The following is a 15,342-nucleotide window of genomic DNA, read 5'->3' on the forward strand; positions in this document are numbered from 1 at the left end:
TATTTGATCACCTACCAACCAGTAAGAATTCCGGCTCTCACAGACCTGTTAGTTTTTCTTTAAGAATCCCTCCTGTTCTCCACTCATTACCTGTATTAACTGCACCTGTTTGAACTCGTTACCTGTATAAAAGACACCTGTCCACACACTCAATCAAACAGACTCCAACCTCTCCACAATGGCCAAGACCAGAGAGCTGGTCTTGGCCATTGTAGACCTGCACAAGGCTGGGATGGGCTACAGGACAATAGGCAAGCAGCTTGGTGAGAAGGCAACAACTATTGGTGCAATTATTAGAAAATGGAAGAAGTTCAAGATGACGGTCAATCACCCTCGGTCTGGGGCTCCATGCAAGATCTCACCTCGTGGGGCACCAATGATCATGAGGAAGGTGAGGGATCAGCCTAGAACTACACGGCAGGACCTGGTCAATGACCCGAAGAGAGCTGGGACCACAGTCTCAAAGAAAACCATGAGTAACACACTACGCCGTCATGGATTAAAATCCTGCAGCGCACGCAAGGTCCCCCTGCTCAAGCCAGCGCATGTCCAGGCCCGTCTGAAGTTTGCCAATGACCATCTGGATGATCCAGAGGAGGAATGGGAGAAGGTCATGTGGTCTGATGAGACAAAAATATAGCTTTTTGGTCTAAACTCCACTCGCTGTGTTTGGAGGAAGAAGAAGGATGAGTACAACCCCAAGAACACTATCCCAACCCTGAAGCATGGAGGTGGAAACATAATTCTTTGGGGTTGCTTTTCTGCAAAGGGGACAGGACGACTGCACCGTATTGAGGGGAGGATGGATGGGGCCATATATCGCGAGATCTTGGCCAACAACCTCCTTCCCTCAGTAAGAGCATCGAAGATTGGTCGTGGCTGGGTTTTCCAGCATGACAACGACCCGAAACACACAGCCAGGGCAACTAAGGAGTGGCTCCGTAAGAAGCATCTCAAGGTCCTGGAGTGGCCTAGCCAGTCTCCAGACCTGAACCCAATAGAAAATCTTTGGAGGGAGCTGAAAGTCCGTATTGCCCAGCGACAGCCCTGAAACCTGAAGGATCTGGAGAAGGTCTGTATGGAGAAGTGGGCCAAAATCCCTGCAGTGTGTGCAAACCTGGTCAAGAACTACAGGAAAAGTATGATCTCTGTAATTGCAAACAAAGGTTTCTGTACCAAATGTTAAGTTCTGCTTTTCTGATGTATCAAATAGTTATGTCATGCAATAAAATGCAAATGAATTACTTAAAAATCATACAATGTGATTTTCTGGATTTTTGTTTGAGATTCCGTCTCTCGCAGTTTAAGTGTACCTGTGATAAAAATTACAGACCTCTACATGCTTTGTAAGTAGGGAAACCTGCAAAATCGGCAGTGTATCAAATACTTGTTCTCCCCACTGTATGTTGACATATAGGCCTGATTACAATATCAACAAATAAGTAATGCCACTAAGCAGACTTAATTATCATACAATTTATACCAAGTCACAAAAGTATGATATCCTATAGGAATCACACAGAACTTATTTATGTTATTGAAATACGATTAGATTTTTGACCACTTGTTCCCTGTGTTCAATCTAAAGGCTATCACATATGTACTGAGGAGGATCATCCCACTGACTGACAAACACATCAAATGGGAGAAAAACAGGCAAACACAGACAAGTTATGAACAGCCAGCGAGCGGCAGTGGATTGGAGAGCCTGGGAGGCCTGGCACAGCTACAGTCAATTGTACTGCGTCCAACAAGGAAACTATTAATCATGTGTGAATGGCTGTCTGCTTGCAAGACAACAACAACGCTCCAAATCTCTGCCTAAGCCTGAGGCAGGACACACATCCAGCTGAATATGTAGGCATGCGGTCCCTCACACACAGACACACAAATACTGATGCACACAGTCACAAAAACTGTCTGGCATGAAGACAGACAGCCATAAACAAATACAAGCATGCGTGTGGCGGTCAGTACCATTTAATATGAGGGAGGACGATACAGTTTTTTATGAGCATGGCCTTATTTCTATTACAGCATATTGGATGACTGTCATTCATTTTCCATTCACCCAGCTCAATGTAACATGGAGAGGGTTAGGCTACTATATGATACTCTAATTTTCCCTGTACCCATCATGAGGTTGCTACAACCTAGCCTATGAATTAAAGTTTACAATAGTAGAGAGAGTTATTTCTTTCATCACATTCCCTGTGGGTCAGAAGTTTACATACACTCAATTAGTATTTGGTAGCATTGCCTTTAAATTGTTTAACTTTGGTCAAATTTTTTGGGTAGCCTTCCACAAGCTTCCCACAATAAGTTGGGTGAATTTTGGCCCATTCCTCCTGACAGAGCTGGTGTAACTGAGTCAGGTTTGTAGGCCTCCTTGCTCGAACACGCTTTTTCAGTTCTACCCACACATTTTCTATAGGATTGAGGTCAAGGATTTGTGATGGCCACTCCAATACCTAGACTTTGTTGTCCTTAAGCCATTTTGCCACAACTTTGGAAGTATGCTTGGGGTCATTGTCCATTTGGAAGGCCCATTTGCAACCAAGCTTTAACTTCCTGGCTGATGTCTTGAGATGTTGCTTCAATATATCCACCTAATTTTCCTACCTCATGATGCCATCTATTTTGTGAAGTGCACCAGTCCCTCCTGCAGCAAGCACCCCCACAACATGATGCTGCCACTCCCGTGCTTCACAGTTGGGATGGTGTTCTTCGGCTTGCAAGCCTCCCGCTTTTCCCTCCAAACATAACGATGGTTATTATGGCCAAACAGTTCTATTTTTGTTTCATCAGACCAGAGGACATTTCTCCAAAAAGTATGATCTTTGTCCACATGTGCAGTTGCAAACCGTAGTCTGGCTTTTTTATGGCTGTTTTGGAGCAGTGGCTTCTTCCTTGCTGAGCGGCCTTTCAGGTTATGTTGGTATAGGACTTGTTTTACTGTGGATATAGATACTTTTGTACCCATTTCCTCCAGCATATTCACAAGGTCCTTTGCTGTTGTTCTGGGATTGATTTGCACTTCTCTCACCAAAGTATGTCCATCTCTAGTAGACAGAACGCGTCTCCTTCCTGAGCGGTATGACGGCTGCGTGGTCCCATGGTGTTTATACGTATGTACTATTGTTTGTACAGATGAACGTGGTACCTTCAGTCATTTGGAAATTGCTCCCAATGATGCACCAGACTTGTGGAAGTCTACAATTTGTTTCTGAGGTCTTGGCTGATTTATTTTGATTTCCCCCATGATGTCAAGCAAAGAGGCACTGAGTTTGAAGGTAGGCCTTGAAATACATCCACAGGTACACCAATTGACTCAAACGATGTCAATTAGCCTATCAGAAGTCATTTTCTGGAATTTTCCAAGCTGTTTAATGGCACAGTCAACTTAGTGTATGTAAACGTCTGACCCACTGGAATTGTGATACAGTGAATTATAGGTGAAATAATCTGTCTGTAAACAATTGTTGGAAAAATGACTTGTGTCATGCACAAAGTAGATGTCCTAACCAACTTGCCAAAACTGTAGTTTGTTAACAAGAAATTTGTGGAGTGGTTGAAAAACAAGTTTTAATGACTCCAACCTAAGTGTATGTAATCTTCTGACTTCAACTGTAGGTTCACAGGTCGAGATACATTTTTGTAATCAAAGTGAAAGACATTGACACATTCAACACCACCTTGCACACGCCTGCCTGCGTCTACCTGATCTAGGGTGTAATCATTAGTCCAACAGTTGCAAATGAGATTGTAGAAATCTATTGGACAAATTCAGGTATGTTTATCTCCTTTTCGTTCCATTTAAGAATTTATCAACAGAATCGTAGGAATGAATACATCCCTGATCAGTTCACTTTCATAGAAGCCACATACAGTGCCTTGCGAAAGTATTCGGCCCCCCTTGAACTTTGCGACCTTTTGCCACATTTCAGGCTTCAAACATAAAGATATAAAACCGTATTTTTTTGTGAAGAATCAACAACAAGTGGGACACAATCATGAAGTGGAACGACATTTATTAGATATTTCAAACTTTTTTAACAAATCAAAAACTGAAAAATTGGGCGTGCAAAATTATTCAGCCCCCTTAAGTTAATACTTTGTAGCGCCACCTTTTGCTGCGATTACAGCTGTAAGTCACTTGGGGTATGTCTCTATCAGTTTTGCACATCGAGAGACTGAATTTTTTTCCCATTCCTCCTTGCAAAACAGCTCGAGCTCAGTGAGGTTGGATGGAGAGCATTTGTGAACTGCAGTTTTCAGTTCTTTCCACAGATTCTCGATTGGATTCAGGTTTGGACTTTGACTTGGCCATTCTAACACCTGGATATGTTTATTTTTGAACCATTCCATTGTAGATTTTGCTTTATGTTTTGGATCATTGTCTTGTTGGAAGACAAATCTCCGTCCCAGTCTCAGGTCTTTTGCAGACTCCATCAGGTTTTCTTCCAGAATGGTCCTGTATTTGGCTCCATCCATCTTCCCATCAATTTTAACCATCTTCCCTGTCCCTGCTGAAGAAAAGCAGGCCCAAACCATGATGCTGCCACCACCATGTTTGACAGTGGGGATGGTGTGTTCAGCTGTGTTGCTTTTACGCCAAACATAACGTTTTGCATTGTTGCCAAAAAGTTCAATTTTGGTTTCATCTGACCAGAGCACCTTCTTCCACATGTTTGGTGTGTCTCCCAGGTGGCTTGTGGCAAACTTTAAACAACACTTTTTATGGATATCTTTAAGAAATGGCTTTCTTCTTGCCACTCTTCCATAAAGGCCAGATTTGTGCAATATACAACTGATTGTTGTCCTATGGACAGAGTCTCCCACCTCAGCTGTAGATCTCTGCAGTTCATCCAGAGTGATCATGGGCCTCTTGGCTGCATCTCTGATCAGTCTTCTCCTTGTATGAGCTGAAAGTTTAGAGGGACGGCCAGGTCTTGGTAGATTTGTAGTGGTCTGATACACCTTCCATTTCAATATTATCGCTTGCACAGTGCTCCTTGTGATGTTTAAAGCTTGGGAAATCTTTTTGTATCCAAATCCGGCTTTAAACTTCTTCACAACAGTATCTCGGACCTGCCTGGTGTGTTCCTTGTTCTTCATGATGCTCTCTGCGCTTTTAACGGACCTCTGAGACTATCACAGTGCAGGTGCATTTATACGGAGACTTGATTTTTATTTTTTATTTTTTATTTTACCTTTATTTAACCAGGCAAGTCAGTTAAGAACAAATTCTTATTTTCAATGACGGCCTGGGAACAGTGGGTTAACTGCCTGTTCAGGGGCAGAACGACAGATTTGTACCTTGTCAGCTCGGGGGTTTGAACTCGCAACCTTCCGGTTACTAGATTACACACAGGTGGATTGTATTTATCATCATTAGTCATTTAGGTCAACATTGGATCATTCAGAGATCCTCACTGAACTTCTGGAGAGAGTTTTCTGCACTGAAAGTAAAGGGGCTGAATAATTTTGCACGCCCAATTTTTCAGTTTTTGATTTGTTAAAAAAGTTTGAAATATCCAATAAATGTCGTTCCACTTCATGATTGTGTCCCACTTGTTGTTGATTCTTCACAAAAAAATACAGTTTTATATATTTATGTTTGAAGCCTGAAATGTGGCAAAAGGTCGCAAAGTTCAAGGGGGCCGAATACTTTCGCAAGGCACTGTACAAACAGCATGATCCCTTTGATCATTTAATAATTGCTTCTCGCATCTACGCGCTTTCCTCCTCTCAACTTTTCCCTTTGCTTGTGGACTTCAGTGCACAACACATCAGCTGTCTGTGACGAGGCAAAAAAAAACTTTCCAAGCCCAACCTTCATATCTTGACCGCTAACCACTACACACAGCCTACATCGGTGTCACCATATTAACGTCATAGTCAACATAGCTACTAGAACTAATGTTTTAGTAAACCAGCTAAAATCATGCAGTACAGTGTACAGTCAGCAAAGAATTTAGGAGTTACACCGGCGGGCCCTAGTGGCAATAAATTAATAAAACCAATAGCTTACCTTGACTTGGAAGTGTTCCAGTGTTGGATAGCCATAGCCAGCTAGCTAACATAGCATCCCTCTCTGTTTGAGCCAGGTGACTGAGTAGGCTGAACTAGCTAGCTGCATTCGCCAGCTAAGTAAGCAAAAGTGAAAAAATAAATACAAAAGAAGTATAGCTAGCTCTCTTTCTCCATCTTGCTTCTCCTTCACTTTTAAAGAAATTAACTTGTTAAAAACTGTTCAACTATTGTTTTTCTCTCTTTGAGTCAACTACTCACTACATTTTATGCACCGCAGTGCTAGCTAGCTGTAGCTTTTGCTTTCAACATTGGGTGGACAACATGTCAGTTCATGCTGCAAGAGCTCTGATAGGTTGAAGGATGTCCTCCGGAAGTTGTCATAATTACTGTGTAAGTCTATTGAAGGGGTTGAGAACCACGAGCTACTTAGGTTTTTTATTGAAATCAATGTACCCAGAGGAGAACGGAAGCTAGCTGTCCTCCGGCTACATCATGGTGTTACCCTACAGAGTGTTGTTGAGGCTACTGTAGACTTTCATTGCAAAACTGTGTTTCAATAAATTATTTGGTGACGTGAATATATTTAGTATAGTTTTATCTAAAAAAGGATTGTCCTCCCTTCCTCTACTGAAGAGCCTCCACTGATGCACACATACGCATGCACACACACGCACACACACATGCCTATGCTACATCAGATCTATCAGACAAATGTCATCAGGACTTGCTAGCTGTCATGACCTGAGTGTTGAACTCCGACTCACTTTTCAAGTCTCAAACAGATCTTAATCACCTAGCAAGTCCTTACATTCAATAGAAATGGATGGATATTGCCACATGCATTCACTGAGCAATGTCAAACGTTTGAGGCCTACTATATATTTATTGCTGCTCTGAATCGCAATAGAGAGTTTTTGACATTTCTATTACTCTCTTTCAAGATGACAGATGGACAAAACCTGAAATGAGCTTTTTCATTTCACATTTAGGCGCATTTAATTTAACTATTCGTCTTCTGTGTGGCAAAGCAGTTTAGGTATGAGCTAAAGCAGGTGAGGGCTTACTGAAATGAAATAGGAAATTTGTTGTTTATTCCCTCAATGCAACCCCTGCTTGGGATTGGGGGAAAGGGGGCGTGGGGAGTTCAAACTCAAGCAAACAAAGAGCGGGTGTGTGTTTCAGAGTGGGGTGTCTGGATGGCATCAGGCGAGGCAGACCAATTAGGACTGACACAGGTTACTCCAGGGGTCTTTACTGAGAAACACCCCTAAAGCCTGCTGGGAAAAAGGAGCTTTGAATCCCGGGCTAGAAGCGGATGTACGCATGGGTATTCCCTTCTTTTTCAAAATGTTCTGTTTGTTTCTAAAATCATACCACTCCGCTATTTGTGATAGCAGAGCTGTGTCTTGCAGGTTGTGACAAAGTGTTTCATATGTGTTGCATAAGGGACAGTTTGACATGTACTGGGGTGAGAATGCTGGTCCAAAATAGGGTAAGGTTGTCAAACTTTTATGTTTGTGTGGTGTTTGAGATTCTGTGTATGTATATACTATATTGGTGACTATTTTTCAATTAGCCTTTTTGCAGGTTTGACTATATAATGTGTTCCATATAGCCACATTTCCATCTGCTTGCATTCACCTCCCCTATCAAGGGGTTTTGGTACGTCCCTTATGCACTAAACTTTTCTGCTCGATTACAAATCCACAGGTCAATATAGTCTACCAGTCAACTGTCTATCCTGCCCTCTATCCATAGAGACAATAGTGGTAGTTGGATCGTTTGTCCAAATCTGGCATAGGTTAACTGGCAATCATACTACAAATAAAAGCATTAAAATCTGCACCAATTTTCAAAATAAATCCACAAGATAGAGCAACAGCAGCTCAGAAAGCTCCCCTATTTTCCTCCCTAGACCAGTTTACAACACCACAATACAATACATCATTGCATTATTGTTTTTAAATTTGTACAATTGAGTACAATTCTACTCTAGCCTGTAAACTGCAGTGAAAATGTAATTTGAATGATGGTGCAAAAGCCCTGTTATTTGAATGTTTCATTCCATTAATTTAATTGGGATCAATTGTGGGTGTAATCTCGACAGGTTATAGAAAGGCACAGTACTGGACAGTCTGACTGTATTTTTTACTTCTGATACTGTTGCGCTGTCTGTTGCCGATCATCATTCTCCCAAGTCATCTATATAGCGTATTCACATAGGCATATGCTCCCAGCAGGCCCAGTTATTCAGGAAAGCTTAACATGCGTTCTGCCTCCATTAATCAAATGGCTATTGCGCAGTTTGGATGCTGGAATTATATTAGAGTGGAGTTGATGAACGTGAGCAGGTAGCCTACAGGAGACTTTTGAAATAGCCTAATCAGATTAAAACAATGTGACTAGTTGTGTTTATGCCACACATAAAAGGTAATATATTTTAAACGTTAAATGACAAATAGGCTATATTGAAGTGCTAGGTTCTAGGTTGAAGAAAAGCAGCTCGGATCTGAAAGGTGGCAGAACGCTGTTAAACTTTCCTGAATAACTGAGCCTGTTATGACACCTCGAGTTGGACCAGCCCTGTCCCTAATCAACCCTGGTCATTGACATCCTCCTCAATCAATTGTGATTGCAGATCAATATCTCCTTTCCCTGGTTTAATCCCCTTAAATCCAAGATGTAATCACTGTGCTGGCCGCAAACTCGCATGGACACGCACACACACATTCCGCACCCATTTCACTCTAACGGCCAGGTGGCAACTCCTCAGGAAATGGAAAATACTTAAAGATTTGCTGGTGTACTCATTTGGTTCAAAGACAAACTCCCCTTTGATAATTCCCCACAATGCTCCTTGGCAGCCCCTGTGATCAGCAATTATGAGAAAAACCAGAAATCTGAGAGACAACTACTTATACTGAGGGGAGAGAAAGCGAGACCCCTCTCCTCCTGTCTAATTCTCCTGCTCCCTCCATCCCTCTCTAACCAGAATGCCTCAACCCTGTGTTTGTAGGCAGCATCTGGGTTCATTTAGCCAGGCCTAGGAGGGGGACCAATGTCCTCTCAGGTTGCAGGCTTGAGTGTGGGGCCTTGTTGTTTTGGAGAGGGGCTCAAGCCCCACTGCCCGCCTGGACCTTCTCAAACTGCCCAGGCGGGAGCATCCGCCCAACCCTCCAGAGGACCAATTCCAGCCCATCCCAGATGCCCCTGAACATGTTTAGTGCAGCTCTTTATCTGAACTGAAAGATGTTAAACAGATTCATCCAGAAGCCAGCAGTCTCATTGAGGTTTGGAGAAGAAGGAGTGGGTGGACGGTGGTGATGAGGGCAAGGGGAGGACTGAGTCTGCAATTGTGTGTGTGTATGCCTGAGTGTGTGTGTGTAGTTAGTGGAGTATGGAATGAGTAGAAAACTAAATAAATAAAGGTATAGTGAATCCATAATGCAAGAATCAAATCCCCAGTGATGTAGGTCAATTAACGTTATCATCTCCCTCTTATAGTCTTTAAAAAGCTCCTTTAATCTGCTCTGGGGTCAGGTCTTAGCAACGAATCTCTATGAGCCGGACATCTGTAAGTGTAAACGTTCCTATTCGATCTTCCATCCCATGTCTAACGTCAGAACTATTTATCAGTCTGGTCTTTGAATGGAACCAGAGTGAGTTTGATTGGTTAAGTAAGTTGTTGATGTTATTCTAACACAGAATTATTTCAGCGTAAACAAGAAAGCGCTTGTCATGGTCTATTACACATAAAGCATTGCATGTTACAGATGATATTCCTGCATTATGTTTGACATCCCCCTGATTGGATAGATATGGAGACAGATGGAGAGATACATTGTTGGTTGCTAGGCAGAAAGATGTGTGCTTATACTTTGGGAGACCAAAGTATTACACAAATCAATGAATGTTTTGAGATTAAATGTTTTTTTTTTAACCTTTATTTAACTAGGCAAGTAAGTTAAGAACAAATTCTTATTTACAATGACGGCCTACCAGGGAACAGTGGGTTAACTGCCTTGTTCAGTTGGCAGAACAACAGATTTTTACCTTGTCAGCTCGGGATTCGATCCAGCAACCTTTTGGTTACTGGCCCAACACTCTAACCACTAACCACTGTCGCCCCAAAATGTAGATCCTGTACTCATCTTAAATGTGGTTTTAGATTTATAGATACCGTAAATAACATTTTATAACAATTATAAAATAAGTAATTTCATAAATTGCCTTCAAATGGCTATTATAATCATATTCTTATTTTAATGCAAAGCACATTTATTTCTCTCAGTCCTCCCATCCACACTATCTGGCAGCTTGTTTGTATTGTGGTTTGGTACAACAAAGTTATATAAAACCTATTTTTGCATGCTGTTGGTTTGCAGGGTTTGTTGTACAATGCAAGGCTTAGCAGTTTGCAGACACTTGATGTTTGCATTGCGTGTCACATAGCTAACACAACTGGAACTGGTGAGGCCTTGGCTTACAGAGGGTTTTAAAACCTTTTTCTCTGTGATAGTAGGCTAGGCCTTAGACAAATTCATCTGGACTTGAATATTCTCTTTAAAGGTCCAATGCAGCTGTTTTTATCTCAATATCAAATCATTTCTGGGTAACAATTAAGTATAAAGTCTTTTCAGCTCTTACACTAAAGGGGCATTATAATTTTCACAATTTCGCAGTGTTATTCCAACCTCAAAGTAGGAAAGTATATATAAAACACAGGAAAAATCTTTTGACTGTGCTGGGCCTTTAACAAAAAATGTTGGGGTATTTTTTAAATACGAGTTAGGCTATGTAAGCTCTGACTGGTAGAGATTGTGTTAATGTGATGATTTATATTTATATCCAGAGGCCGTTCAGGTGTACCAAAAATGGTTCTATAACTTCATTAATGGAAAACTGTGAAGCTGCTGCCAAAAGGTGACCCTTTCCTTCAGGTCAACAACGTCCACATGACCACATCCACTACACTCCCCTCTGATCTTCCATGATATCTTTCATCCTAAAAATGCAATCGAAAGGCACATCCTACAAGAGAAAAAAACACAAGGGAGAGACAATAGGAGAATAAAGTCTTCAACAAGTGACTTATACAAGAATAACTATGTGAATACACTTAAAGATAAATAAAAATACATTTGAGTGACTGACAGACGACGGCAATAAGTAAGCCCAAACTGGTCATTTACAGCGCTATTTGAGAGGCCGCCACTAACCTGTCAGCATTTCAAACCCAAAACACAACTTTTCAAGAACACATCTCCTTTCCTCTGTTACTTTTAATAGAAAGTCTTTAACCCCCTTTGACCTCTAGGGTCCACAGTTATTGACCGTTAATAGGGACTGTGTAGTCGGTGGAGAGGCCCAAAGTGGTATAATAATTTGTTTATAACTCTGGGTCTATTTTTGAAACGCTGTGTTTAGATGGTTAAAATTAGAAGATTGTCGTCCATCACTCCTCGCTCATTCTGTCAGGATGCGTGGTTTCTCTGGGACTGAGAGGCCGGGAGAGGTGACCCCCCAGGTCAGGAGGTTTCAGAGGTTCCAGAGTTTATCCCCATTATTCAATCACTCATGGGACCTTGGACGAAGACCAGTCGGGCTTTTGGATTTGTTTTTGTCATGCAATTCTGTTCCTAAAAATAAAACAGAGAAACCAGACCAGGGAATTTAATGATTTAGTAACATTGTGTTTCTCAAAGGACTATTTCTCATGTAAAATCCCTCACAATTCGATTATAGATCAATTATTTTTACATGAACAAATAGTGGATGTAGGCCTGTACGCAAAACAGCGCAGTCTCACAGCTCACAAATGCTGCAAATCATGACAGCAACCGGCTATAACACACCTCTGTGTTCTACCTACAGTAAATGTCACAAATAAGTCATTTAATACAAGACTGACAGAGATAGATAATGCCGTGTCAAAGGACCAAATCATTCATGTTTAAATCTTCTCAAATATTGTCCTACAACCAAATTTAATACAGGTTATGAGATTGCATTAGCTCATAAAACGTTACTCACAGCCATTTTTCCAATAAACGATAAACTGTGTGCCATCAATATTTGGGAGGGATGTGGGCTATGCCCTGGCGAAGGCCATTTTGAGAGGAGCAGACAGCCTGCTGAGAAAAATACAGGGGTTCATGCTGGTGATCGGGAATCCGAAAAGCCACTGGCAAAAAGCTATGAATTATTTTAAGCGCAAAATGCATTTTCTTTGAAGACCATGTGCCATTAGGGCCCTTTTGCTCCCTTTTAAATTGTTTTTATGCTATGAGTAATGTTAACCTTTGCTTTTGTAGTCATGTAATTCTCTCTCCCTCTCTCTTTCTCTCTTCCCGACACAAAGCATAGATGGAGGGATGGAATGGCTGGAAATAAAGTAGCGAAACCATTTACTGTGGGGAAGAGAAGGAGAAACCTTGTATGCTCTCTTCCATAAATGCCCCCTTTCTGCCTTAGATCTATAGGAAAGGTTCTTTCTCAGAAGCTATACGTCTGATGCTGAAAATAATTGAAGAACTGCTCTACTCACTGGAGAAATACAAAAGACCATTACAACAGTGCCTTCAGGAAGTATTCATACTTTAGTGCCTAATTGCAAACAGGATGCATTTTTTGGAATATTTGTATTCCTTACAGGCTTCCTTGTTTTCACTCTGTTATTTAGGTGAGTAATGTGGAGTAACTACAATGTTGTTGATCCATCTACAGTTTTCTTCTATCACAGCCATTAAACTCTGTAACTGTTTTAAAGCCACCATTGGCCTCATGGTGAAATCCCTGCACAGTTTCCTTCCTCTCTGGGAACTTAGTTAGGAAAGACACCTGTAACTTTGTAGTGACTGGGTGTATTGAGACATCATCCAAAGTGTAATTAATAACTTCACCTTGCTCAAAGAGATATTCAATGTCTGTTTTTTTTATTTTTTAGCTACCTACCAATAGGTGCCCTTCTTTGCGAGGCATTGGAAGACCCTGGTCTATGTGGTTGAATCTGTGTTTGAAATTTACTGCTCGACTGAGGGACCTTACAGATAATTGTGTGGGGTACAGATGAGGTAGTCTTGTTGAACACTATTATTGCACGCAGAGTCCATGCAATTTATTATGTGACTTGTTAAGCACCTTTTTTCTTCCTGAACTTATTTAGGCTATCCTTAACAAAGGAGTTGACTCAAGACATTTAATATTTTCATTTTTTATTTATTTGTAATAATTTCTAAAAACAATTTCACTTTGACATGATTGGGTATTGTGTGTAGGCCCGTGACACACAATCTCAATTTAATACATTAAATTCAGGCTGTAACACAACAAAGTGTGGAAAAACTTAAGGGTGTGAATACTTTCTGAAGGCACTGTACATAGATATGGATGGAACAAGGTTTTTACATTCTTCACTCAATGGCAGCCAGGAAAGGTACATAAGCCTATTACCAAAATGTATAGTATCAGATCATGTTTAACTAAATGCGTCATAGGTTGTGTAGGCACAGAGCCAATGTCAGTCATATCCTAGTATAGGTGTACTGGGAGGATACAGAGATCTTATGATGATGATAAGAAAGACAGAGAACTTTGAAATAAGGAATGATTGCCAACACCTTACTCTAATACCTGTGTAGTAACAGCGTATTCATGTAATATGAATAGACTGTAATACGGATGGTTAGTAATATGGATGGTTACATAACGATGCCTGCCACTGACTACCTCTCTACCGCTCCATACCACGTGAACACTTTAGCTGCCTTGATCTCCTCTATTCACTGCACCGTTAGACAACCGCGCGTGATTTCCATGGGAACGTCGTCACGCAAAAGGAAATTACCGGGTTTGCTTGGTCAGTGGGCTTGGTTGGTTGACAGTAATCTTGCTATGGCTGCAAAGGTAAGCTCACCTTTTCGAGGAAAAAAAATACAGTTTTTGTCAGTAGGTGAACTAGACAATGTCGGAATAGATAACGACACCTTCGAACGCAGGGAAGACTTTCTCACATACTGCCCCCCCCCCCATCTATTGATAGATGGCTAGCCAGCTAGCTACTAGTTAGCCTGCTAAGAGGATGTTCGAGGTTAACATTAGCCAGTGGCAATGACATTGGGCTTTACAGTGTAGGAGGACGGGGCTACTTGCAGAAGTCAAGGTTGTAATGGGATGCATCTTTTCCCTGTGATGCACTATGCGGAAGCCGGTTATCAGACCAACCTGTCAGTGAAACCAGTGGTCTCTGTCCCTCCCTTTCCCCACGTCCCGTGTGGCCGGCTGATTAGCATGTCATTGATTTAAAGCCGACTGTAGCCTAGTAACCTTGGTTAGCATAATGCTACACGAGCTTCTCCCCGTACACATACACTACAGTAATATAAGGCTTCTATTGTTGCTCGCTCCACTGGGGCCAGTTATTAATTCACGTGATCAAATTCTACAATGTAGATTAGGCACGTGCCCCGTGTTAAAAAATAAATAAATAAATGAATGGCATTTAACAATTGTATTTTTTAGTACAACAGTTAAGTCAACTAGTAACATCTATTAAGAATCCAAAGTGTATTCCTCTTTTGCATTCCATGTGTAGACCCACTTCCAGTAACATCCTAGATGATTCAAAGTCTGGCAAAGTTACTTTATTGCCCTACAACAGCACTAAGTCATGTGCTTTGAGACAAAACTCCACATTACAAACGCCTAAAATCTGCAGTGGCACAAAGATTAGATTTAGGCTGTGTCTGAAATGGCACCCTATTCCATATAGTGCACTACTTTTGGGTAGTGTAATAGGATCAGGATGCCATATCAACCCTAGTTTTTTAAAGAACAAGACTAGCAGATCTCTGAACAACAAAAGCTGCAATACGACACCTGATGCTGTGAGAAAAGGTGAAACCAATCAATATGTTAACAAACAGTGATCAATAAGTGCTATGAACAGTCAGGTGTGAGATACACGGGGACACTGTTCCAAGGCGGCACTATGGAATAGAGAGATCATGTCGAGGGCCTATGCACAGCACATGCTTCCTTAGAGGACAACTACGTACACGGCTATTTTTCATTAGGTCAGAAGCTGCCATGACAAAAGCTACATATCCAAAGACATGGGCTGTGTATGAAACAGTTACTAGAGGTCAAATCCTTGCTTCCTCTTTTCGTTCATCTCTCAAAGCTTCATTGGTGGTATAAGGATATTGCCTTGGATCCTATCCTCCAATGCCATTTGAAAGGAATTGAGGATTTGAAGGCTAGTAACATTTAGACAGCCGTGGAGTAGAAGCAACAAGGAGACCAATA

At 41.4% G+C, this 15,342-nt stretch overlaps 1 protein-coding gene across 1 annotated transcript in view; it reads left to right on the forward strand.

The window, feature by feature from the left end:
- Positions 1 to 13,613: 13,613 nt before the first annotated feature.
- The window catches only part of LOC110496872 (calcium-binding mitochondrial carrier protein Aralar2), a 97,770-nt gene continuing 96,041 nt past the window's right edge, over positions 13,614 to 15,342 (forward strand). The window contains exon 1 of the mRNA XM_036953396.1: positions 13,614 to 13,941. Coding sequence (XP_036809291.1) covers positions 13,717 to 13,941 — 225 coding nt within the window. The 5' untranslated portion in view covers positions 13,614 to 13,716. The remainder of the gene's footprint in view (positions 13,942 to 15,342) is intronic.

The sequence above is a fragment of the Oncorhynchus mykiss genome, chromosome 18, assembly GCF_013265735.2.
Source record: "Oncorhynchus mykiss isolate Arlee chromosome 18, USDA_OmykA_1.1, whole genome shotgun sequence".
Lineage (NCBI taxonomy): Eukaryota > Metazoa > Chordata > Actinopteri > Salmoniformes > Salmonidae > Oncorhynchus > Oncorhynchus mykiss.